This window comes from Acanthopagrus latus, chromosome 24, assembly GCF_904848185.1.
Source record: "Acanthopagrus latus isolate v.2019 chromosome 24, fAcaLat1.1, whole genome shotgun sequence".
Classification (NCBI taxonomy): domain Eukaryota; kingdom Metazoa; phylum Chordata; class Actinopteri; order Spariformes; family Sparidae; genus Acanthopagrus; species Acanthopagrus latus.
In genome coordinates, this window is record NC_051062.1 from 2,146,797 (window position 1) to 2,173,842 (window position 27,046).

General features: G+C 41.9%; 2 protein-coding genes and 1 non-coding gene across 3 annotated transcripts; all 3 read right to left on the reverse strand.

Annotated features, from left to right (window-relative positions):
* Nucleotides 1-1,511: 1,511 nt before the first annotated feature.
* On the reverse strand, nt 1,512-1,583 carry trnaq-cug. Its single transcript has one exon. It is a non-coding gene; the product is annotated as a tRNA-Gln (tRNA).
* A 1,614-nt stretch (nt 1,584-3,197) lies between these two features.
* Nucleotides 3,198-5,476, reverse strand: LOC119015631 (golgin subfamily A member 4-like). Its single transcript, XM_037091831.1, has 2 exons — nt 3,903-5,476; nt 3,198-3,775 (listed from the first exon to the last, which is right to left on the reverse strand). The coding sequence occupies exon 1, from the start codon at nt 5,446-5,448 to the stop codon at nt 4,105-4,107; it is 1,344 nt and encodes a 447-aa protein (XP_036947726.1). The 5' UTR covers nt 5,449-5,476; the 3' UTR covers nt 3,198-3,775; nt 3,903-4,104.
* A 6,125-nt stretch (nt 5,477-11,601) lies between these two features.
* gucy1b2 (guanylate cyclase 1, soluble, beta 2) lies at nt 11,602-25,725 on the reverse strand. Its single transcript, XM_037091443.1, has 17 exons — nt 25,711-25,725; nt 24,881-24,954; nt 24,686-24,780; nt 22,999-23,159; nt 21,832-21,931; nt 20,615-20,787; nt 20,433-20,529; nt 19,966-20,069; nt 19,693-19,794; nt 18,271-18,364; nt 16,998-17,194; nt 16,340-16,463; nt 16,111-16,259; nt 15,707-15,853; nt 15,474-15,628; nt 14,794-14,963; nt 11,602-12,709 (listed from the first exon to the last, which is right to left on the reverse strand). The coding sequence occupies exons 1-17, from the start codon at nt 25,711-25,713 to the stop codon at nt 12,516-12,518; spliced, it is 2,139 nt and encodes a 712-aa protein (XP_036947338.1). The 5' UTR covers nt 25,714-25,725; the 3' UTR covers nt 11,602-12,515.
* Between the last annotated feature and the right edge of the window lie 1,321 nt (nt 25,726-27,046).

Below are 27,046 nucleotides of genomic sequence, written 5' to 3' on the forward strand. Positions count from 1 at the left end.
CGTCTCCTTTAAACTATCTGGCACTAGTTTTTAGGAATTAATATCACGGGCAAGATTTCACATCTACTACAACAACTAAAAGAAAGCAGATCTCCACTTTCCCTTGCAGGCAGAGTACAGTATGTATTAATATGTAATTGGTGTGTTGTTATGATGCTTAAAAGGAAAAATTAATCTGACAGAGACAAGTAAATCTGTGACACTGTATCATCCCTGGCATGTAAATATGGTTATTAAAATATGTATATTTATATTCTTATTGTTTATTTACAGTATATAGTACAATTCCAACTCAGAAAATGTTACAGTAATGAAAATAGATAATATTTTTCTGTATCTTGTTTAGGCAGAAAGTCTTTAATAATTGCTATGTTTTTAAGGTGGTAGGCGGCTGATTTCACAACTGTGCACTTGTTCAACCAAAGACACCAGAGCCAAAGAGTTTCTAGAATTGTTGGAAGGTGTGTCGTTTAAACAGTAAGTTAAGTGTAGCAAATCACTAACGTCTGGATTTGATCGCGTACGATCATATGGTTTTAATCAGCGCTACCATAAAATGTTCACTGCAAAGTCATTCTGGCCTGTCATTTTAAATTTAATCAGACAATTACAGAATTGTCACCTTTTGTCGGCTGAGTGTCGGATTCAAATTATACATTTTAAGGTTACTGTGAGTGAGTGACTTGGGAACATACCTATCCATGAAGCAATTTATATCAGTTAACCTATTCAAACCAGCTCCCAAGCTTTCTACCTGCACTCAGGTGGACAAAAAAAGTGGAACTTAAGCCACCCTGTGGACTATATAACCTGCAGTACTCTCATGGAGTAGTTCTTATTTGTGTGGTTCCCTGTGTTTATCTGTTGGAGAGGCTACAAGTTGTTGTTTCCAAGGCGTTATTGTCGTACTGGAGAAGATGCACACGCCCTCCTGCTGTGTGCACATAAAACAATGCAGCAGAGGATAAAGGGGCAACCTGGTATTACGGCAAATGATGTTATTATGACTAATGTTCAGGAACAAGACCTGTGGTCAGGCCCGGAGTGGCTAATCTGGAGGACCCACCGTGCCGTGGCGCTGTAACATATAGCCTTACCTAACCTAACCTTAGATAATTTAAATAATACTATGATGCGACGCCGCCTAACTGGGAAACTTTGTCTTGTAGCCCCTTAGATGCAAGATTGCGGCAGGAAGCACCAGCCATGAGCCCACAGGTCCAGAGTGGGCAGGTAGGATTGCTCATCGAGTGAATATTATTAGAAATGCTATAATGAAGAGTATGGTGTCGACCTGCTCTATATGAAAAATGCCCCGAGATAATTGATGATGATAGGTGATGCGGCACTCTTGACTTGAAAAATGTAGATGTGAATTAAATGTGGCTAATTTCAGGCGACAGTATGAAAGCAAAGCGGTTGAAATGTTTAACCAAGCGCATCGTACTTGCTGACACTTCAGGAGAGTCAGATCCCGCTGGTATATGTTGGAGTTAAACGGCACAAAAATCTGGTCCTACTGAGATTTGAACTCAGATCGCTGGATTCAGAGTCCAGAGTGCTAACCATTACACCATAGAACCACATGAAGCTCCTCTGGACGTCTGCGAGAACTGACGTCATTTCAGATCATTTTTTGTGGGGAGTGCATAACCATGGATCCAACACGTTTTCTTATTTTTTTGGAAAATGCTTTATATTCAGCTGTTTAAAATATGACTAACATGACTGAATGATTATTGTAATGGAATACTTCAGTGCTGGGAGCCTTTGAGGCGGCGAGGACGGTGGGCGGGCTGGTCATCCTTGTGTTCACAGCTGTGGGCGACAAAGTTGGAGCTCTGGCTGAATGCCTTCCACACCATCTTATTTCATCATCGCCATTTGATGAAATAAGGAACTCACACGGCCACGCCCGTTATGGCAGCTCTCCTCTAAAAGATCGGTGCACTTTGGGCTTTTGGTAAACCCTAACGGACTGTTTCAGTTCGGTAGGCCAGAGTAACCTTTAAGAACCTTTAAGATATTTTGCACACACACACACAAATCAATGTCCACAACTTTAACTTTAAATATATTATGTTGGTTTTATTGCATAGACTTCAGCAAGGGCAAAGCATACAGCTCATTACTTATTATCAAAAATACTTTAGATAACAAATTAATCCAAAAGAGTCGAGGCCTGGTTAGAAATACTCAAATGTAGGTGAGATGGAGAGGGTCAGGCTTTTCCCTTCCTGCTGGAATGCCAGCAGAGTGAACAAAAGTATTCCAATATCCAAATTGTAATCCACAGCATGTTGGCAAAAATGGTTAATCCATTGTGCTCTTATTCCCTCGGTCTGTTTGTGCTGAAGATTTCTTGAAGTCCTTTCGGCAGCGTTAAGGCTGCTCACATTCTCCGTCTCGGGTGTTTCTTCAAGGCCGGGGCGAGCGGAAGAACAAACTTTAGTCCGTGCTTCTCGGTTTATATACGCTTTTGCTTTCGTGCAGCGGCTCAGTTTGATGTCTTAATTCCCACTGTGATCATGATCATATCCAAAATGATCATCAGAGACACAATGCAGCAGGCAGGATTTTTATATCCCTCAGAATCATTTCAGGACTCTCAACTTTTCTGACACTGTCTCCGTGTGTGTGTGTACATACTGGTACACATTAGACAGGAGTGTATGGATCTCAGCTCTTTTGACAATGGCTTCAAATCAAAAGATACTCTGATAACTAGTATTAAAAGGTGTTTAAGTGGTTAGCCATCGTATCATTTCGTCGCTGTGGGATGGTGTGGCTCATGTAGTTGCCATGGTGACACACAGCACACACAGGAAAAGCCTTCAAATCTCAACGTTCCAGTGGCAAAGGACAATTACTGTTGTGATCTTAAAGAAATGATTGATTTATATAATAACATGTCACTTTTCAATAGTCAGTGTAAGAGGAAGCACTCAGATCCTTTATTTATGTCCTGCATTAGAAATATAAGAATAAAATAAAAGCATGGGTTCTGCAGTTAAATGACATCTGCCGAGTTCAGGCTTTACAACAAACTTTAAATTGTCAAGAACAACTTACAAACATTATAGCATTATGATTTATTCATTTATTGATTTATTTGAACTTTTTAAGGCCATTTATTTCATCTTATTTCATTTTTCATGCGATTCTTTTTGTCGTGCCCAAAGTTTCACACACCTGAACTAATTTAACTTTTTTTTTTTTTTTTTTTTTTTTTTTGAAATTAACTAATTTTTATCTTCAATTAAGGTAGGCTAACCGGAGCACCCGGGGAAAACCAAAACATAGTCGCTCAGGGAGAATAAATGCGTGCGTCTGAGTCAGTCTCCTGTCAGTTCCTGAGCGTGGAGCGCGGATCAGGCCACTAGAAGAATAAACCTCGGGAAAAGCAATTCAGAGAGAGAGGTCTCCCTCTCTTTAGATGGCTGGGTCTCTGAGCATTTGTTCTCGTATGTTTGTGACACGGTGGCAGTTTCACACACCTGAACTGATTCAACTTTTTTCTTTTAACTGAAGAATTTCTTCTTCAATTAAGGTAGGCTAACCGGAGCACCCGGGGAAAACCAAAACATAGTCGCTCAGGGAGAATAAATGCGTGCGTCTGAGTCAGTCTCCTGTCAGTTCCTGAGCGTGGAGCGCGGATCAGGCCACTAGAAGAACCCTCTGAACCATTTCCTCCACCGTCTTCTGGAGACCCTCTGTGGCCTGAGCGAGGGATGACTTTTCCTCCCGCCACTCCACCTGACGACCTCAGAACAACCTTGAAAGGATACGAGAAGAAACCTTGTGAAAAGCAATTCAGAGAGAGAGGTCTCCCTCTCTTCAGATGGCTGGGTCTCTGAGCATTTGTTCTCGTATGTTTGTGACACGGTGGCAGTTTCACACACCTGAACTGATTCAACTTTTTTCTTTTAACTGAAGAATTTCTTCTTCAATTAAGGTAGGCTAACCGGAGCACCCGGGGAAAACCAATTGTTGTTCAGGGAGATACAAATGCGTGGGCTAACAGGAGCACCTGAAGAAAACCAGTTCGCTCAGGGAGAACAAATGCGTGTGTTTGAGTCAGCCTCCCGTCAGCTCCTGAGTGGTTCAGGCCAAACAGAAGATCCGCCTGTACCATTTCGCCTTTTTCTTCTTCTTTCTCGTGAGATCTTCCAGCTGGCACTTCATGGAGCTGACTCTCTCCTCCCACTCCTGCAGCGTCTGCTTGAGACGCTCTGTGGCCTGAAGGAGAGATGTCTTCTCCCCCTGCCACTCCACCTGATGACTCTCCAGCTTCTGCTCAACACTGGTCAGAGCAGCCGTGAGGGTTTCGTTCTTTCGTTTCTGCTCCTCCAGCTGAGCCTCGAAGAGAGATCGGTCTGCCTTCTTCACCGCAGATGTGACCTTACTGGCTTCCTCTCTCTGCTCCTCGAGCTGCGCTTGATGGGAAGCTAGAGATCTTTCCACAGCCTCCTTTGCTTCCCGCTGCATATCCTGGATGAGAGATGTCTTTTCCGTTTGCCACTCCACCTGATGACTCTCCAGCTTCTGCTCAACGTTCCTCAGAGCATCTGCGAGAGTTTTGTTCTCGCATTCCTGCTCATCCAGCCGAGCCTCATAAAGAGCCGTGGCTTTCTTCATCTCGTCCAGCATGGAGAATTTCTCCTGCTGCCAGCAACGGCGTTCGGTCTCCAGGAGATCCTCTGACTGTCTCAAGGCAGATGCGATCTTCCTGGTTTCCTCTCTCTGCTCCTCAAGCTGATCTCGATAGGAAGCCTGAGATCTTTCCACGGCCTCCTTTGCTTCATATCGCAACCTGTAACCCTCCGTGGCCTGAATGAGAGATGTCCTTTCCCTCTGCCACTCCGCCTGACAACGCTCAAACTTCTGCTGTAGATTCCTCAGAGAGGCCGCGAGGGTTTCGTTCTCGCATATCTGCACATTTAAACGAGCCCGAGAGAGTTCTGCAGTTTCCTCTATATCGTCCAGCATGGAGAATTTCTCCTGCAGCCAGCAGAGGCGTTGCATCTCCAGGAGGTCTTCTGCCTCTTTCAAGGCAGATGCCATCTTCCTGGCTTCCTCTCTGGGCTCCTCAAGATAGGGTAAACAGGAAGCACAAGGAGATCTTTCTGTACCCTGTACAGTCTTCTTGAAGCACCTTGTGGCCTGAGCGGAGGTTGACGGTTCACACCACCAATCCATCTGCTCACTTTCTAACATCAGCTTGACGTTCTTTACAGCAGGCCCGAGGGTTTTGCTCTCGTGGCTCTGCTCCTCCAGCTGTGACTTAGAGAGAGCTGCTTCCACCTGCTCCTCAAAGTGAAAATCACATTCTTTCGGCATCCTGCTAACTTTTCCCTTTTGTTTCTTGCCCTGTGAGTGATCGCTCCTACTGCTTTCTCCTCTGCAGTCCTCAAAGTATTCTCTGCTCTTCGTCTTATGTCCTCTCATGGCGACAGTCTGATCAGAAATGGCAACTACAGTCAGTCAGATCTCCTATAGACTCTCAACATTCTAGAATTGATGACATCACCACGGATTGTCTTTGATTTCCTGCCTTGATGTTCTTCATTCTGTTGCTATAGCAACGATGACACGGGTTGCTGTTGTTTACAATCAATTGATGGAACTTTTTTTCTTTATATGTTATTTTTCAAACATCATGTGATAAAATATTAGAAACATTTTCTTATTTATGGCCGGTCCTGCAAACGGGGATATCTGTGTGTCACAGCAGCCTCAGGACAGTTCAATTTAACAATAAACGATAATAATAGTACAAAATAAACATTATAATAAAAAGGTATGAAATAGATTCATTGATACGTAATACGCACAAGTGCCCCATCCTGTTCTGTAACATGCCATGGAGTCATCATTCCCATTTAAATTGATTAATTTTATGGTAAAAGTACAGGACAGAAATCAATAACACTTGAGCTGAGGTGTCCAAATGACCTGAAGCATTGCAATATTAGTATTGTTAGTTAGTAGCAGTGACAAATATCAGTGAGCTCCACATAGTAACTACCTTGGCCGTCATGCTTCGCTCGTGCACCAAACCTCCACTGTGACACCGCGGTGTTTGTTACACCAGTAATGCGCAGTTAATTAAATTGTTCGGCGAGTCATGGGAAAGTTACTTAAAATCCAATCTAATTGCTTATTGACTGATTGAGCGTGGGAGGAAAGCGCCGCACCCGGAGGAAACCCACGCAGAAACCCAAACTCCTCCTGTAATAAAGGTCTCAATCTGGCTATCGTGTGGATTTGATTTAGAAGTGATTTTTGAGCAGTAGTCTCCACTGACTGTACGCTCCTCATCTTCCAGCAGCGTTGTGTTCTCGGCTGAACTGTGGGGCCGAACCAGGATCGCACCTCCGGATCAAATTTCAGGAGATGGAGATGCACAAATATAGAAACAGTAAGAAATAATAAAGCACTATATACAATATCAAAAAATAAGATGGCGCTGTGTTGTTAGCTTGCCCACTGGAAACATATAGACTGATAAAAGATGAAATAGCTTCTGTAAATGTCAGAGAAGGTTCATTGTTGTACCTTGATCTTCCAAACTCCTCCGTCAGTTAGACGGCCCGCTGGCTTACCAAAAGAATTCAACAATTTCCAGCATCTGGAGATTAAACAGAGAATTACATCAAAATATGCAAGAGCAAGCAAAATATTGTTCCCAGGAGGGCAAAGTAGTGGCCCGCCCTCATCTTAATAGCCCGATTGGTTGGGTAAGAATATAAGGGCAAGCCAATCAGAGGCCAAGCAGGGCAGTTTAACCTGGAGAGCGTCTGTTCTCTTCCTGGCAACGTGCTAATGCTAAAACCTCAGACTGCAGCTAAGGTACGAAGACTGTTTTTCACTCCCGCTGTCTTTACAAGCCCGATGTGGCCAGGGGTATCACCAGGTTCCAGTTTCATTCCGGAGACGCCAGCCATAGTGGCCTCAGAGCTGGCCCACTGAGTGCAACATGGCAATATATAGCTCCATGAGGCTGTAATTTCTCGCGCTCACTGACATGCCATGGCAGAGAAATTTTAAAGAGTATCCTTAGGGGCACAAATGCATGGTCTTCACTGACAGCGTGCTGTGCCACGTGCACAAGCTGTGCCAAACTGGGGGCCACGGAACAGCAAACTGGCTGTTCCACTCACACCCCAGAGGAGGTTGAATAAAATGGCATGCTGTACCATCACATGTTCTGTTCAGATGGGGGGAGAGGAGATTCTGTTCACTGGTCATTATATAGACGTCATCACCCTGAGTCCGTGTCTGTGCTCCCTGGTGCGCATGTGGACGACCAGTCATCACTATTTACGTGACTCACCAAACCCACACACAGCATATCATATTCCGTGCATCAGAATTGGCTACAACAACAGGCCTGTTACTCAGAAATACTCAGGAATTAAGAAACTAAAGCTTCCCAACTTGCAAGCAGAGGCCTCCTCCCTCGTCTTCTCCTTCCGGTGTCAGGTGTTCGAACTTTCCAGCAGTTGAATAACATGGCTGACGGTTTACAGGTTCAACAAGTCTAGGTTGGGATAAGCCAACACTAGGTCCGAACTTAGATTTCCTGGTTTTCTGATTACTTTCAGCAATCTCAGCTTCAAACGATGCACACACAGTTCATTCACGTTTTATTGTGTTGCTGAGCACAGCTCCATTTACCCATGAACCTCAGAGGTTCTCCAAGCCATACCCAATGGCAGTGCTTCCCAAAGTGTGGCAGGCACTAGAGCTGTGTGGTGAGAGGTCATTAACAAATAAATAAAAGGTTTGTAATTTTCAATTCTGTAATAAAGTTTGAAATTACCGTTACATATTTTTGATGATCAAACGTTTACATTTAAAAAAGAAACTAATAAAACAAGGGAGTTAAATTACATTAATCTTTTTTATCAGGACTCATCATTCTTCTTAAATCTGACCTATTCTATCCGGTGTTGTGTTGAAATCTGTTTCCCATTGATATGTGTGCCGTGATGTGCGTGATGTGCAGCTGCCAGCCTTATCTTTCTACACGGAGCTCGCCGTAGATAGTGATCAATAAAGTCTGACGATTGATTCTTTGTTGGACCCAAAAGCGGACAACCAGAACTTGAAGGGGAGTTTAACGGATTCCATTCTAATACTCCAAGGTGCGTGGGAGTAGCTGGCAGAGGAGAAGCACGGTGGGTGAGTCAGAGGTTCGGTGCAAGCGAGGTAGCCAGGAGCGATCGGAGGCTGGAGAGACTGGTGGCGCACGAGGTTGGGAGGCAGGTGCTGGTGTTCAAGGCTCAACTCCAACACTGGAGATATGTAGCAGAGAACTGGGTTCGAGTTTGAGCAGAGTGATAAATGCAACTAGACATCAAATGCTAAGCTCGAGAGATGGTCTTCCTCGCGGTGCAGTCGACAGCAATCTGGCAGCGAGTGAAGGGCCAACCAGGGTATCTGAGTTGAGGCTAATGATGAGACTCGTTGGAAAGTGTGTGTGAGACAGGAGCTCCAGCCCCCCTAGAGGAGAAACACACACACACAAGCAAATAAAAGGCACCAAGCACAGCAGAAGAGCTACACAGTTACCCCCAAATCATGACGTTAAGTTGATGACACGATTTTCCTTTGTCTGTCTCTGAGAAAGTGGTAGGCCTGTGGGTGAAATTAAATGAAACAAACTAATCCCTTTTTTCATCCAGGATTGTGTCTGGGAGTGGGGGGGGGGTTCCATTGTAGTCATTCTATGAAAATTCTGATATTGAAAAATTAATTACATTTTCAAGTAATTGTGTTGACTCTGGTTTTAGGCAGGAGGGAGCAGTGTAGCGTCTGCGTGAGCTTTAGCCAAAAACCTTACATAAAAAAATTCTTTTACCTCTGACACACACAGACACGCAGACACACACTGACTGACTGACAGACAGGTATATATACACACACACACACACACATACACACATACGCGCGCACACACACAGCGAGTCTCTCTTGACTGTAGTGGGTTGTGTAAGAAGATAATGGCTGAGCCAAAATCAGCCTACTTCAATCCATAATGGCACATGCAGTATGTTGGCTTGAGAGTGTGTGTGTGTGTGTGTGTGTGAGAGAGAGAGAGAGAGAGAGAGAGCGAGAGGGAGAGAGAGCTCTTACATTACTCATGTGCTTATGTGCCATTTCAAGTCATTTCTAAAACTGCACACTAATAAAGCAGCGCGCTCGCTCTGTCAGCCCTCTGCCCCCCTCATCGTCAGCGGGGCTGGTGAGCTTTATTGCGAAGGGTGTAAGTCTAAAACGCAGAGTTGATGCAGCTAATGTCGCTTTGAAACCCGAGAGACACTAAAAAAAGCTTTTGCAAAGCTGATGCCAGGTCCAATGATAATTATCAGGATGGCAATGATTGTTAAGTGGAACTGTTAAGCAGGGAAATGTCGAACCTTCCTGGTGTTGTTCTATGTAGTGCAGTCCAGTCACCAGACGGTGGTGTGAGAACCTCAGGCAACCACTTTCTTGTCCAAAATATGGAACACAATATCTGTGCGTACAGGCTAAAACATATGTAAAAGTGATGAATCATTGTTAAAGCATCTGTTGAATCATTCAAAAAGGGCATTGCAAAGCTTTGATGTGCACAGGATTAGATTTTGGGTTCTCTCAATTTCTTGAGATATGCTTATTGGTTGCTGGTTTCATCTCAACCCTATTGTCCAAAAAAAGACAAAACAGCTGAAAAGAAAAACAGCCTTCTTTGAACCTTATGTTCATAGCAGCTGTGGAATTTGGTTTGGTATGCTGATTGTATACTGCATCTGATATAGCTGTGTTGGTGTCGGTCCTGAGACACTATAAAGAATGTTGCTCCTGCAGGACTATCACTGCAACTGACCGAGCCGAAGTTTGTAACATCAAAGTTTTTGAGACTCCATCTTACGCTCCTGCTTCTACCTCAAAGACAACAACTTCACCAACGTGAACGCAGTGATTCACTGAGTTGTTTTAGGTGTTAAAAAAAAAAAAAAAAAAAAAAAAGAGTTTCTCTTTTACTCTGGAGTTCCTACCAATGTCAATATATAAAATTGGATGGTACTCCTGCAATTTAGAAGGTCAACAAATGTAGAGGGTTACATTTTATAAAAGAAGACAAATTTTCCTTAACTTTGATGAAAAAAATGATGTATAAGGAGTGAGTCTTGAGGGAGTAAAAGTAAAAATATAATAGAAACATTTTTTGGAACATTTTAAGCCACATTGCCAACTATGGAGGACTGAATTTTCCACGATTAAATAAATAAATACACCATTAAATATTTAATTAAATGTGTCATTCACTAACATACCAATTCATTTTATATAAAACACATATATAATTATTCCACTATTTAATTAATTATTTCATGGTCCTGTCTTGCAGCGCTTTGTGAATTTATATCATTTGTCAAACTCGCCCATCAAAGTTGGTGGGCGGATCCTAACACCTGATTGGTTACCCTGCACATCAAGTCAAGGCAAATGGATTCCAGAGACTGGATCGATGCAGTCAAACAAAACTTTACTGGCTACCGCTAAATTCAAGTGGAAGGCTCAGTCTCTTGCTAGTCCTAATGTTGATACAGCATGCGAGGTGCAGGACAAAATGTCAAAAACTTGCCCTCACATCAACGTAGCCACCATGTTTTGAAAGACTTCTTCTTCTTCTTCTTTCAGTTTCAAGACTTCAGACCAAATCAGTGGATTAGACTAAATTAGCACTAGCCACGCCCACTGACTTTAATGGGCGAGTTTGACAGATAAAATAAATTCACTAAGCACTGCAACACAGGACCATGTTTTTCTTTACTCAAAATTAATAATTCAATTAAAATGAACTAGTATTTTAATGAATGGCACATATAATTCACTATGCAATGGTTTATTTATTTATTCAATTGTGGCGCTTCCACAGAAAACTCAGGCTCAGCAGCATTCTGAAAACCTGCCATTTCACACCGATGCGACTAGACTCATCTCAGCTGCAGCGCAGATCAAAGCATCCTAAAAGTGGGAGAAATAACCGACGCAGAAGCCTTCATCGATCAGCATCACCACACACACACACACACACACGGAAACAGATGGCTTTAACCACAACACGGCTCCAGCAACGCAAACAAGGCTGAGGAAACTGACACATCCGATGATACTGACGACCTGTGATTCACAGCCATTTAATTATTGATATAATTGAATTATTTAATAATAACTGAGGTCAGGTTCCTCTCCAGCATTAACTTACAACTAAACCTCCTCATACCACTACACCAAGAAATGAAAGATTTATGCTCCAGTCTGGAATTGGCCCACAGCCATATATATATATATATATATGTTGTTTATTTCAACATGAAGGTTTAATGTCGACAACCACTTGCACTCTGTCCCTGATCGGGCTCACACACGCATGCACACATGAATACACACTCCCCTTCCCTTCCCCCTCGCCTTCCTCGGACTCAGACAAACACACTTCCGACAGAGAAAACACATCATCACGCAAACTTTTAAAGCTGTCCGGACTCAGGCAAAAAGAAAAGAAAATATTCGTCAAAATACTCAAAGGTCCACATGTGGATTTTATTTAGGTCAGGATCAGTTGGTGATGACATAATGACATTTAATCAATTCATTAAAACAGGCAGTGTTAATCTTCACCTCTCATGTCTTTAGTGAGTATTTATTAAAAAAAAACGCAACCTGAAAAATTTTTTTTTTTTTCTTCCTGAGCACTTGCAGCACGTTCCTTTTTTAAGAGGGTCTGAATGAGAAGTCACAAAATCTAGCAAGAGAGTCTTTAAGTTGGAAACAAAAAGTGTGTGTGCGTGCATGCTTGTGTGGTTGGGCCAGGTACATTTGAAAGAAGCAGTGTTTGTGTGGGCTCATAATTCCAATTCTGATCGTTTGGCAGTAAAACAGACCCCTGGTAACCTATACATTCTGTAAATGCATGCGTATGTATAGTCCATATGAAAACCATGTGACAAATAATAACTCTATTATCAAAATACATTCATGTGTAAAAGCAACTCACGACGAATGGATATAATCATAAATTAATCGTACCTACTGCAGACTACAGGCTATATGTAATTGGGCCTCAGTGTGCAGCTTTTGGTCTGTGCAGATGGAATTTTGTTGGTGAGAATTACACGGAGGGTACCTCTGCCATCGCAATCTGGTATTCTTTTATTATTTTCCCCAGCTATTGTGTGTCAGTACAATACTAATATCAGCAGTGTCTCCGTTTGGGTCTGGAACGTACTTAGCGATGAATGGGTAACAGTAAATCTTCCCTGCGGTGTGGACTGAGATGCTTTGTAACATAGCGCGAGCGTGCTTGAGTCGAGTTGTCCCTGTCACTAAACTAACCAATCGAGACACCCGCGCAGATGGCATCCTCGCTGTCGTCTTGCCTGCTCTCCCTGTTGAGCTCGCACACTTCCAAGCGGGCAGAACCTAGAACAGTTCACCACTTTAGAGGTGATCCGAGGTGGTCAGAGTACGACACAAAGATTGCTGTTGAGTTTTTGCTCAGGTTTGTCGCAGCTGTTCTTACTGGTCTCATACGGTGGGGTGATGTCCCAGGCAAAGGGACTGATTGTGTCTAAGGAGCTGGGGTTCCGGGCTCCATTTGAGGGCGGGTCTTCCTGTGGGGTCCCAGCTCTCGCGCCAGCCTCTTTGTCAGGCTCTAAATGAAAGGGACATTTCAAACGTTTAATAAACCACATACTCACTGTTTTGTTATTCTGTCATCTACGACTACTCCATCATAAACTCAAAAGTCTATTCAAGTCAATACATCTACCAAATATACAGCAATATTTAGCTATTTTCTCAACCATGTAGAATACAGTCATAACTAGTAGCAAGTGTATGATACAAAAGCTCCTTTAATCACTGTTTAAACCATTGTATTAGAGCTTGTGTTAAAGCCTTTACATACATTTAAAATACCTGACATTGATCAGTTTAGCCTAACGATACAAACTGTTTATTCTCTCTTTTTTTTTTTTATCCATGGTTAATATGACAGTCATCAACCACCTGATAGAACAAGCTCCTATTTGCCACAGAAAACCTCTGAAGCCCATAGCTTTATAACGGTACGAACATCTTTCCCAGGACATTGACTCCTGCCAGTCCTTGTCAGTTGTTTCTCTGATGCATAATAAATTCATTTGGTGCAGCATTTCTGAACATCATCAATTTTGATAACGAACATGCAGGCTTCCTTTCTCTCATTTCTGTATCTATACATGACACTAGTGAGGGGTTTGGCCTCAGTCTTGACGGGCTGCCTTACAGTTTGGTAACCAGCAGATGTCACTCTTCTGCTGAATTTAAATCCGGGAGCCTCCGGTCTTTCTCAGCGCAGAAAGAAAGCCCCAAACCGCTAGTGAAAACCAGAACGGATTTGAGATAATGGGTGTTCATGGTGATCAAGTAACAAGATGTCAAGTGGCACAACGGGGCTTTCTCAGTCTCTGGTTCGATGAATACATTTCATACATGGTAAAAATCATATTTTTACACATACCAGGTAAACCTGCCTGTATAGAGGCCACTGTGGGTAGCTGTGAGTTTACTGTTGAGCAGTATGATAAAGGGAACATCCACATCAATGCCACATGAGCCCCCTGTGGGGCTGCCAATTTGAGGGGAACAGTAGTTTCGGCCCTTGGGGGCCCCTATTTAATTTTCTGTTGGCAGCCCACATTTGGAGGTCTGTGGAAATTATTTATAGAATGATTACTATGAATTAATTGATTAATTGTAATTCATTCATATTTTGCTCCTTTTTAAACACCATGAATGTATGTACAATGACATCATGCTGAAACTGCAAATCCACACACAACTGCTCAGCCACTCACATGCCATACAAGTGTATAAATGTGCACTAAGAAATATTTGGACATGCTCCAACATTACAAAATAATAAATAAATCATATCATATCATCTAAAGTTAATGTCAGACTGGCATCATGTGGTATTTCATTAGGGTTAGGTGAAGACACACTTCAAATTCTTTCATGTTCCTCAAGAGGCAACCTTCTACTTTTCTCACCTTCTCAGGGATGGAGAAGATATTGGATAAATCGCACAGCTGCCTTCACTACCTTTGACACAGATCACTTTCATTTAAATTGCCAGGAGGTATAGATGGAGCTCCGGGTAGCTGCTGGTGTCAGGAGGAGAGGGAAGCTTGGCTCAGTGTATACCAGTGGCTACTACCTCTGCCACAAAGGTATTCAGTTCTTCACGGGTCAGCTGCCAGGATGTAATGCCTGCAAGAACTGAGTCACTTACTGTCACAGCAGTCATGCATTCCCAGCTATCTCCCACGTGTGAGGCGGGGTGAACACCCAGCTGCATCCATTGGCACTTGAGTGAACTGTGGTTGTTGCAGTTTTATCACAAGAATAGGTCAAAAATTGGTATATGCTATGCAACCATGTGGCCAATTCACTACTGTAGTGGTCAGTAATAGAGTGACCACAAAATTCGCGTCATCTACCCAAAAACCCACGAGAGAGTGACACATTAAAGGTGCAGTCTGCACAAAACGAAAACACAGCCGTCCACTATGAAGTATCACAAATACACTTTAAAGGATAATTTTAGCTGTCAACAAATATTGAAATTACCCAAACATGTACTTATTGCATATTACATGTATACAACTGTAAACAGTGTAAATACTTATATTCCTTCTTATGAACTTAAATTATTTCATCAACATTAAAACTGCATTTAGGCCCCTACATTACCTCTGTTGCTCTGGTATTGAGAGTCCTCCGTGTGAAGACAGTTCCTTCCCATGATGCTATCTTCTGACACCAACAGGTTCCCCAAAAGGAAATAGGTGGTCATCTGGCCTTTACCCTTCACCTCAATCTGCCCACGCTTCTGTATGTTGAACCCTGCATCCTTCAACTCACTGAAGAGGGGACACAGAAGGGAAAGCAAGTAAAGTTCCGGGAATGAAACCCTTTTGATTGCATTTAATGCACACGCAGAAACATTTCATCAAACGATTTTCTTTTTGCTATCGATGACGTTGTGCAAAATCTGACAAGTTATACATTTTCTCCAGTAGTTCAGAAGATAGGAAAAATATTAAACTTCGTACGATTGTGCAGTTTGGGGCCCTGAACATTTTCAGAGATGGTGGAGTTCTTATTTTACTTCCCACCATAACTGAACATGGATTTTGCAACATATCGCCTGAATCAAATATGATAACACAGAAAATGTGATGTATACCCATATGTTTTGACGGTCAAGGATTAAAGCTGTGGTTGGTAAGACTGTGGGAAACCAGCAAAAGCAAGCTAAATTTTAAAAGTATCCAACTTAAAAAAAAAAAAATCCCTCCTCTTCCCTGTGTGCATCATCACTGCGAAACTTTACATGTGTGTAGGTTGGGGTGAGATCCATGCGTGCACACCTGTATGTGGAAGGGCTGAGGTGAATGTGGTCAGGGAGTCCATGACTCTCCATCCTTGAGGCTGTGTTAACAGTGTCTCCGAACAGGCAGTAGCGCGGCATCTTCTCCCCCACCACCCCGGCTAACACCGGGCCGGTGTGGAGACCCACTCGGATCTGAAACAGAAAGCGCCGTGTCAGACACAGATAGTCGACTTACTGGCTGACAAATCATGGGACACAGGCCATTCTTACCTGTATGGGTTTGCCTGTGACCGGGTTGGTTACCTCCCGTGCTGCCACCCTCATGCCCAAAGCGAAATTGGCCACTCTGACCGCATGTGTGTCTGTAGGGACTGGAACGCCACCCACCACCATGTATGCATCACCGATAGTCTCAACCTTAAGGGAAGCAATAACCACCAAAGGTAATTCAAACCATATTTGATGGACCAATGTGATATTTTAAGAGTTATACGCTTTTATTAAACAGGTTATGAAGTAACTTTAAACCTTTTAATGCAATCACACAATCTACACAATCTAAAAGTCAGGAGTTTATACAATCCCTCATGTGGACAAGCTCATGTTAAAAACATAAAATCATTTAAATAAGGCCCAATAGCCTCCTTGTTTGAACATAAACAGGTGCAAAATACCTTGTAGATGTCATGTATGTTGGTGAGTCGGTCAAACTTGGAATACATGGCGTTGAGCATGTGGACGATGTCGATGGGCTCGCAGGCAGCGCAGATGTTCGTGAAGGTCACCACGTCGCTGAACAAAATGGTGCACGCCTCGAAGTCCCCTGGAAAAAGACGGACAGCGTTGACAGAGGAGTGTCCGGGCGCACAGCGACGGACAGCTGGGCTGACCAAGCGCACTGACCTGCTTCCACGCTCTTGCCATCTTTGAGCTGATTGGCTATGTGGCGCGGCAGCATGGCATACAAAAGAGTCTCTGTCTTCTTTTTTTCAGCCTCTAGGTGCTTGGACAGGATTCTCAATTCCTCCTACACACACACACACACACACACACACTAAATTAGATTTTCCAAGGTCTATGAAAAGACTCAAGCGTAGATTTACAAATCTCAGATTGAAAGTGCAAAAGGGAATATAAACATGGGTCCAGCCGTACTGTACAATTCATTATCATCACTCAGCCAAAAAAAAACGGTTTTAATTTCATGATTGATCCAACTCAGGCAAGCTGGAATCCAAGATGGTGACAGGTATTATTAACAACTATGATAGTAATTACGCAGAAGTAGCCAATCCTCTCGCTAATGGCCTTGTTTGATGATGTAGATCATATATAGGGGGATCAGTAATGAATTGAGCCTGTTTCATGGCCAGTCAAAAGTTCTTGGTGGTGCATAGTTACATAATACGATACAAAAAAGGATTAAAAAAAAAAAAGCTGAATATTTAAACACAGCATCTGCAAACTTTGAAGATCTTCATGTATGTAAACTGAGCTTCCATTTTGTCCAAGATTGTTACAAACGACTACACGAAAAAAAAAAAAAAAAATGGCCTCCTACTTTTTTCCTCTCTAGCTGGTTCGTTAGCTCCATCTCAGCCAGACGCTGCTGGTTCAGGAGAACCAGGTCTCTGGTGACGTCGTGCTGGGCCAGGTCAGCCAGGTGGAGGCCCACATCTTTAAGCTCCTGGAGGCTTCGCAGCTTCGGAGAGCACAGGTACAACATACAGCGAAGAGACTCCATCCACAACATCTGACCTAAGAACGGGTCAACAAATGGAGCGAATGCAGTTTGGATATTACAACACTACCATTAAGTACGCACAACTTGTACTGGATTTTCATTTTCTCTGCTCTTGTGTGCTCACTAACTTGATCCTGATCCTTTTACATTGATATTGTGACAGTGTTGAAGGCTATCGGTTCTTTCACAAACTATTAGAGCAATTTTGATCTCTGAAAAAAATGGTGTTTGGGAACGTTTGTTTTGTGCGCTTGACAGTTGATACTGAGTCGAATTTTAGATTCCTGTCAAGCGTCCTTGCTGTTAAACCATGTTTTATGTATGTTTGTCAGTGTGGTCAGTTTAAAGTACATTTTACTGCACTTAACCACTTACAAATATTCACAGTAAGCATTGCTGTGTTTTTTATGATCTAAAAGCACATTTAAATTTTCTAGTTCCCATATATTAAGGAAGTTGTGGTGTGGTATTAAATAACTTGTGACAACCATTTAATCATCATCTGGCCAAGACTTTTTAATATTATATAATATTAATATTTGTCCCTCAAATATCACAAGACAGGGTGCGAAATTATGCCATGAAATGCACCAAAAATAAAATTTATATAAGTAATTTTAGCTTTAATTTGCACCTGTATTTATTCACTATTGCATTAATTCCACTATTTATTCACATACCTATTTAATCTTATATTTAATGTATTGTTTTATTCATTTTCAAATATTTTTATATGTATTTATTTACTCATTATTCTCCCTTTGCATTTTCACCCATTCACTTCCACAAAGTTATTATTCCTATATATCTTTTGATGTATTTCTTATGCATTTGTGCTTTGTTATGCACATTAGGGAGTGTAATTCATCTCAGTGCTGTAGGGCAGGAGTGGGTGAAACAGGAGGAAACAAATCGCAGGTTTCTGAGACAATCATGGGCTCACTATGAATACAACCATGATTCTAGCTTTGGCTATCAGTTTACATGACTAAAACCATTTTTTTTATAATACATGATATAATTCATATAAAAAAAACAAACAGATAATGGGGCTTGTGTGTTAGGAGCTGTATTGTGATGCTGAGCCCACCTCTCAGTTTGAGCGTGGTGTGTCCGTCTCTGTAGCTCTTCAAAACAAATTGACTGTTGATGAATTTCCTGATGCTCTCGATGGTAAAAGTCACCTGGAGGACAGAGAGAAAGACTTCATAATTCTCTATGATAATTCTCTATTTTCCTCAAAGTCGCGAAAGCAATTCAGTGTATTTTCATTTATACATTTTCCGCTCTATATCGACTTGATCGACCACCAAAGGAAATTTAGGAAGTCTCAATTCTGGAGTCAAATTCAGCTAAACCTTTACAGAGGAGCAATAGAACACATCCTCACAGGAAACATCACAAACTGGCATGTTTCATGCACAGAACTTTTTCATCAAGCCCATTTCCTTTCTGAAACGCTGATGACCCAGACCTAGCAGTTTTTTTTTTTTTAAAGGAAACTTCTAAAAACAACATTCTGCTCCTTATTTTTTTTTCTTGACGTCATTTTGTCATGTGGCCAGTGATGGTGGTGTCATCCACATTCTTCACTTTATAGGTCATCTGTGACACCGCGCTTAATTTTTCCTTCTCTGCTTTATTTCTACAGTGTATGCAAGGAGGCTGCACTGCTGAACGTTCCCTGTTGTGTAACCTTTGCAAGGAAACATACATGTTTTTTCTAGGCAAGCAATGTTTTCTGTTGAAGTCTGGCGTCATGTACTTGGAATGGTTGGAGGTCACAAGTTGGACATTTCCCCCTGGTAAATCCCACCCTCTAATTCTGATCGAAACATAGCATTGAGACAGTAAAGCGAAACACCCTCTGTCACGGCTACATTGCTCAAATTGTCCACCTTGACGCAAGCACACACACTTGCCTTGCCTTCCGGTTTCTCCCTCCTTTCTCCCTCTGCTAGCAACGTTATCTGCTTCCTTCATCAGCACGACTTTGAATAAAGTCACCGAAAAACACACTTTGCGTCTCTATCTCTGCAGAGCATAATGTGAGCAACGGCAGATTGTCCAATGGTTAATCGATTGCTCCTGGCAGCTCTACAATAACTCAGGATTCTATGGTAACAAGAACTGACATGGGAGCGCTGTGAATAAGGAAAAGAAATGAGAGGGATGACTGAGTTGTATGTAGGAATCTTGAATTGATAGTGAGTTTTTGCTTTACATGAGGTAAGCAGCTTGGATTTTTGTAAAGCAAGTCCACACCTGAATGCAGCGTGACCTGAATGCATAGGGAGGAAGGCGCTGGTGAATGGCAGTCACATAGAAATCGAGATTGCATGCATGTATGTATGAATCGAGACTGTGAATATTATTCTTTTCAATCAATTTCTGCAGCAGGGCCTACTTGGTGTAAGGACACTTGGTAAGAGAGGGCTACATAGGGCCCTATTCAGTTAATACATATATATATTATTATTTTTTTCTAAGTTAAGAAATAGTCTGTGTTTACCTGTGGGTGTATAATGGTGAAGTATTGGTCCAACGTCGTATTGCTGGCCTGAAGACCTGGAACAAACTTTTGTATGTTCACCCCTGTCTGCCTAACCTTCAGCTGTGAGGCCAGGACAAAGACCAGAGACAGAAAGAGACACACAGGAACAGATCACAATTTCAAGATTTCTGCGCCCATCAAAAAAAAAATACTGTCCCAATGAATGTGACTGTGAATGAAAAGTAGTCCGAAACGCTCACGCTAAGGCAATGTGTGTACATGTAACCTTACATCTTCACCGAACACAATGTGGAAGGGGAAGGCGTTGCAGAAGGTTGTCTCCTCCATCCACAGCTTGTTCGGGTAACATGGGCTGAAGGTGCATTGGAGGCTGCCTGGAATGTGAACACAGTTCCATTAGAGTTGGAGAGGCTGCTGACACAAAAGTGGTGACAGGATCTGACTGTGTTGTGTTATGGTTGTACAGTAGCATCTGCTACAACAGACTCATTTCTAGTCCAGTCTTGAGTTATTTTGCTGACATTTTCGCAGCTCACTACCTGAACAAAGCTTTAGGATCAGTTAGCTTAGCATAAGGAACAAAATTCACATGCTTAAACTATTTCTTGATATATGACTGTTTCTATATTGGGATTCTACTTCTGTGCAGCATATCAACATCAACGGTTGCTAGATAAGATCAGTGAGCTCAGATTGTCAAAATAAGACATTATAGGTAAAGATTTGTATAAGTTCACCGTTTTCTGTGCAAACCACAGCCCTGATCAGGTCCCAGCCACTCTTCTTCACAGCCAGAGACATACACCTTCCCCTCATTGTTCTGAATAATGCCTCCTGGGGAAATTCACAAAGAGCATAAGCGCCATGAATCAGAAAAAAATGCATAAGACATACATACAGAAACTGGTCATGCACCCACCTCTCTAGCACTGGAATGGCTCTCATTTGTAGTCCTGCGAGCCTGTTTGGTCTGTTTGACCAGAAACACAACGTGCTCCTTCTTCCCAGTCCTCTCATCTTCTTCGGACTGATTGAGAACCGTCATGGTCACCTCGCTGTTAAAAAAGTCTCTGGCGACCGCCTCGATGATGCCTGCGGCAAGGCGGACAAAAGGGGGCAGGAAAACCACATTTGTACAATTCATCACAGTAAGATTACAAAGACTCACAGAGCAGCTGTTACCATTCTTGCCTATAAACATCACTGAACAGCATAAAAAACAGCTGTAAGGAAATTGGCCACTTGGCATTCCCCCTTTCCTACACCAAAGAAAATTGAGTAACACATCATGTGAAGGGGTGTGCATAAGACTGAACATGAGGCTTTATTGCACACATACTATGCCTATCCATGGCAACACAGCTCACACATGTCCAGTGTTAACTCTTTCACATTGCCATGCATTCGTACTTTGACCATGAAGGTCAAAAACTGATCTGCTCCACTGGGAATTTCCTATAGGCTATAAATTATCAGCCCAACCCCGACCTTAACCTTGCGCTACGAAGCGCCGTTCCTGTCACCTAGCAACCCTGACTGCACTGGGGTCCCTTGTGTTTTTTGTAATAATTGTATCATTAGCGATTCGAGTGACTTGTAACCCCATACTCACATCTAAAATTGCCTTTGAAGGAGCCTTTGAAATGAGACGGCCTTGCGATGCATTTGATCTTCAAATGCAGCCCTCGAAGGATGCGGCCCCAGATCTGAGGCGCAGTAATTGTTTGAGATTTCTTTGCTACGGTAACTTGAACCTTGCACAGCGCTGTCACCTCCTTTGACCCGAAACAACCTGTGGACAGTCATCCCACCAGCGTTTCACTACAGTTTCAGTGTCTTTAGCTATAGAATCTAGAATCTAGAATACACACTTGAGTTGGGAAATTTGGAGGTTGAATTACTGTCAATAAGATTTGTCGCTATATTGAGTGACACAAAACTTTCAAGGTCTTCAAATATCCACCTTTGACAAACTGGCCCACATGGTGATGAAGCTGTCATGTCATTCTAACGCACACCCCTTCAAATAAGGCGAGTCTGAACATTTTCAAATCAGAAGAAACACAACTACCAACTATATGAAGATCAGGATCAGTGCGTTGGATTTCTGTAGTCAATATGTGTGTTTGTTTTTACCAGGCACAATATGGTACAGGCCCTTCCTGTCAGAATAGTAGTGGAGTAGCATCTTCCCATCATCTGCCATCTCCACTCGGAAAGACGGCGCATTCATTTCCTGAAAAACAGGAGGCATGTCTCAGCTTCTGCTTTAAATTGGGATTATAACAAACATACTGCTTTCCTCTCCAGGGTGCAGTCAGTCAAATTCCTGGATTTACATAAAAGAAATGACAGTGTTGCCCTCACATAGTACATTAGAGTGGACTCTAATGAGCACAGGTGCAACTTTGTGCCGTCTTTTTCCAGACACATTTTGCAGATGAACCAAAATGTGAGGTACTGTTTGATTTAAACAGATGGACCCACACTGATGCTGATTGCTGCAAACATCACGCTGAGAGACATTACACAGTATATTAGACGAATCCATGGAAGGAAACCTGTGCTAAGGGTTTTCTTTTCTGATGCTTGTTGCAGCCTTATGCTGAAAACATTTACAAAATGGTTTTGTGTTTCACTCGGATTGTGAGCCGTGATTTGCCACGCTGGTAAACACACCGCCTAGCTGTCGCAGTTGCAGTGTCTCTGGGCTGGGCAGGTGAAGCAGACAGGACGTGTGGTGCAGCAGTGATGTGGCAGCCTGCCTGCCCTACAGACAGCTGGCCCGCTTGCTCCACCTAACGAGCCTAGAGTCACTCTTAAAGCCAAAAGCATCTCCATAGAATGAGTAAAGAGGTCAGAGTCTTAATACAGCTCAGACACAGCTGAAAACTGACATTACCTGAGCGTCTGTGCAACAGTTTGAGTCGAGCATTGAGAATGAAACCAACCAAGCCAACCAATCAGAGGCAGAGTAGGGCAGGTCTTATGAGAACGAGTCTGTCGTCTTGAGCAGTATTATTGTGCCCTCTGCTGCTCAAATGGAACAAGTCAGGTCTCAAATCTATGCCCCTGTGTTTCTTGTGATTATTGTTATGATAAGTAGTAAATTAAAGGACTAACACAACACAAGGGCCTCTAATTTTAAACAGACGTGAAGCACTGGTGAGCTTTCCAAAGACATTTTCCTTTGGCGCACTGAGTAGTCAAAGTAATATACCGGTAGTTGAAAATATGAACCACTGCTTTACAAAGTCTGTTTGCTGTTGATCCAAACTGAAATGATGATACACCTACACACACCTGATAGGACAGGGCCAGGTAACTGTGCAGAGCGTCCAGATTTCCGATGAATTCAACGAGATTTCCTCCCAGCGTCTTCAGCATCGTGTCGTATCCCGCATGCTTACAGAAAGTAAAGAAATGCTCGCCAAAAAGCTTAAGAAACACATCAGCAGAGACATCTGAAACACCAAAAAAAAACAATTTAAATACTATTTAATATTTAAACACAATGTCAAGCTTAAATTACAGAAATGGATGGATATGAGGTCATGCACAGATTACAAAGTATGTTAAGGTTTTGGAAGTTTTGCAATAATGAAGACAATGATGACCGTGATAAAGGTTAGTATTGAATTCAGTCATGACCTGCTAATATTTGGCGTGATCTGCTTGGAGCGATCTTCTTTGAACCAATAGTGAAATCCAGTGGATAAGCTTAGCTTTGGTTAATGTAAGTGCACAGTACAACACTGACGACTGGGGCTATAGAACTTTACAGAAATTGTATTGTTAAGTGATGTGAACCAAAGAATAGTTGTTATTACAGGGATTTTTATGTTATGTGCTGTATACCTATCTGAAATAAGTTCATTTTAATCAGACTAGTTCAGGTTTAGAGCGTGTACGACAACATTGGCAGCAAGCAGATATTCAATTAGCCTATTCCAAATATTATGTACAGTCCAGGTAATTGGACCCGTAGGGAGAGCTCAGTACAGTGTTGACATGTCCCCGCTGTCCTTTACACACCTGAGCCCTGGGGCCCACTCTCTCACACACACTTTTTTTTTTTTCAGCCACTGCTGTGTAGACTAGTGTCTCTTTACAAATGTGAAGTGCACCATACTGTCACGATACAGCGCCTCTGCAGAACTGACACAATTAACTGGCGGAATTGAATTCAAAACAAATAAATATGTTTGTTACAAGGGACGACGTTCATACAAAAAGCTGAAACTGTAGTCACATGACCATCTGTTCTACACTGTACAACTGTTAAGCAACTTTGAGCAATTTGCCTCCCAAGTAAGCGCGACAAAAACACAATCGTCATCTTTATTCGGTTGCATCCAATTGGAAGGCACTTGTTGTGTACTGTGCAGCACTATAAAACATCTATTGGGTGTAACCTGTTGGACTTCATCGGGGACCTTGTTAACACTTGAGTCTCCACAAACACACACATCTGTAATTTCACACCTCAGACACCTACATGTTTACATTTATCTTGTGGTGTAAAACATTATTTTAATGAAAAAAAAATATGATTATTATACAACAGAAAACATATTTGACTACAGTGTATAAATGCATAATGTGCACTGTACTAATTCTATCAACTTATCATATGCGTAAAGTGAGTGTGCACTCAACATCAAGGCTCATTAATTCAACTATAACTCTGTTTCACCAAGAGTGCTTTAGATGGATATGTAGCCAATTAAAATTTAGAAAAGCAACAGTCTAAGGGCAAGCAGCTCTATGTAAAAGCCAGTTCACAGAAAAACAATGGGTAGCTTGCGTATTTACTACTGGAGTGGGGATGGAAAATTTCCCCAGATCCAGATGCATCCCAGTAGGGCTTTCACTCAGTAAGATAGCTCATAATCAATTAGTTAGACTGGCATGGACACACAATGTCTGCTATGTACAGAGAGATACCAATGGAAGCTGGCATCAAACATGTAGAAAGTTCAATTCTTACCCAGCAGAGAACACGTCTCCTGCACCAGGCTGAGAGTTACAATGTCATCGTAAACCGTGTATGTATTGAAGGTATCCTGGAAGACTGGCAGAGAGCTACGCAAAAAAACCATGATTTATTAAAAATGTACGTAAAGACAACCTCATCACAGTTATCATATTATAATATGATATATACGTGTAGATGTGTCCAAACCTTAGTTTGTCCCAGGTGTCCTGGCCAAACCTCTCTATCACCAGAGACTGGAGGCAGCTGTTAATGAACCCGTACTGCAAATGTCATCAATTGACAGCACAAATGTCAGTTATTTCTTTTCTTTTCTTTTTTTTTTTTTATTCTAATTTCACAAATCAATCAAGCATGCACCAGTCCGTTTGTAACAAAATATACACAGCACACGGCCCTTAATGAATCCAAAAATAAGGTCCTATAAGAATTTGGAATTTTTCTTCTTGTCTTGCCTTTATTTATCCTGGTTAGTCCCACTCATTTACAAGGGAGACCTGGCCAAGCATGACAGCAACACTGAGTTATAACAGCAAATTAACAGAAAAAGCACACTCACATTCTCTCCCAATTAAAATGATACAAATCATGTTAAAAAAAAAAAAAAAAGCCTGTCCAACAAACATCTTATACAATATCAATGGTCACTCAAAAACACCTGATGTAACATACACATATGACACATAAGGCATATTTGTCGAAGCTAAATCAATGAGAGTTGATTTTCTAAACACGTAGGTTTGGGTCTTGTGGGGGGATCAATTAATTGCGTGAGATTTAGAGAATCACATTGTATTTTCAGTGCACCAGACACCAGCACCAGCCAATCCCAGTTCAAGGTTATGATTCCTGTGTTCCAGTTACTTTTTGCATTTGCAGCCCCAAAATACAAATCAACAACAACAACAACACAATATTGGGCAATGTAACAGCATTGAAACAGTATACCATAACAGCTATCATATGTAATCTCCAACAGGATTTGTTTGACATAGTAGGAGATAGGAAGACATACTCACCATGTCTGTGTTTGAGGCTATCCTACTGTAACCGTTCATCAGCCAAAACAAATGACTTTATACTGCTCTCTCTCTCTCTCTCTCCCTCTCTCTCTCTCTCTCTCTCTCCCAAACGTATTTACCATTTGAACCTGGTGATAAGAGTTTTATAGTCTAAAAGCCAAGGTTTATCTTACCAAATCTGCTCCCCATGGGGAAGCAGGACACCCCCCTCCCTCAGGAAAATGAAGCTAATGAGACCCTTTAATAAGAGACCATGGAGAAACTGTTAAGTGAAAGACTCTACTTCAATTCAAGTTCATCATATTTGAAGGGGAAGCGGTTCAAAATCTCAAGCTGACAGTGGGTGGAGGGATGCACCTGACTGTATTACTGTTATTTGGAGTTGTTTGATACCTACCTTTACTAACCTGAGAGGCTTAAACCTGATCGTAATGAAGGCCTGATATAATCCTTAACCTTAGTGGAAGCAATATTAACAAAATCATCCCCTCATCCAACTATATGAACAACTATTCCTTACTCAATAAATGGTTTTACAGCTTCTTCAGGCTTCAGGTTCTATGGCCCAAAAGCAGTAATAGTCATTAAAGTTTACAATCTTTTTCAATATTATACCATGAAACCTTTCACGTTATAACATGGTTGTTTGTGTGTGTGTGTGTGTGTGTGTGGCAGCAGTATGCTTCCGTACAATGAAAACATTTTATATGAATTTTATTTCAAAATCATGTATTTAAATAATCGCAGTAGCAGCGGACATATAATCTTTATTCATATGAAAAGTTCTCTCGGGTAAAAGGAATTACAACTGACAAAATATATATGACCGGGGCCTGAAATATATATTCCTGTGACACTCATGAACATCATAAAAGATCCATGCAGTATGGCTCATAGAGTGCACACACCCCAAGACTCTCGGTTGACTTACTTTAAGTGTAAGAATCCACAGAGAAACCATTACCATGTGCAATAGCCATCTCCCAGACTAACTTTATCTGGGTTACCCAGGGAGCAAGGAGAAGTCAAATAAGTCGAGTGAGTAATTCAGGCAGCATGATGGTGCTGGACTCATTCAGTCAAAATAAATTAGTTTTGTGTATGTTCCTGATAATGAACAAGTTACACTGAACAATGGTGCGACCCACTGATGTATTCTAATATCATCTCAGGCTTTGGATACAAAAATTATACTTGCCAGGAGGCTCAGATTGTTGTTTTCTCGGTCTTTTTTTTGTGGGATTTGATGACAATTACAAAAATATACAGTATAATCACTTTACCTTGAAGAGGACCTACAATATAGATCTGACTGTAGTCTATCAGTGAGCAG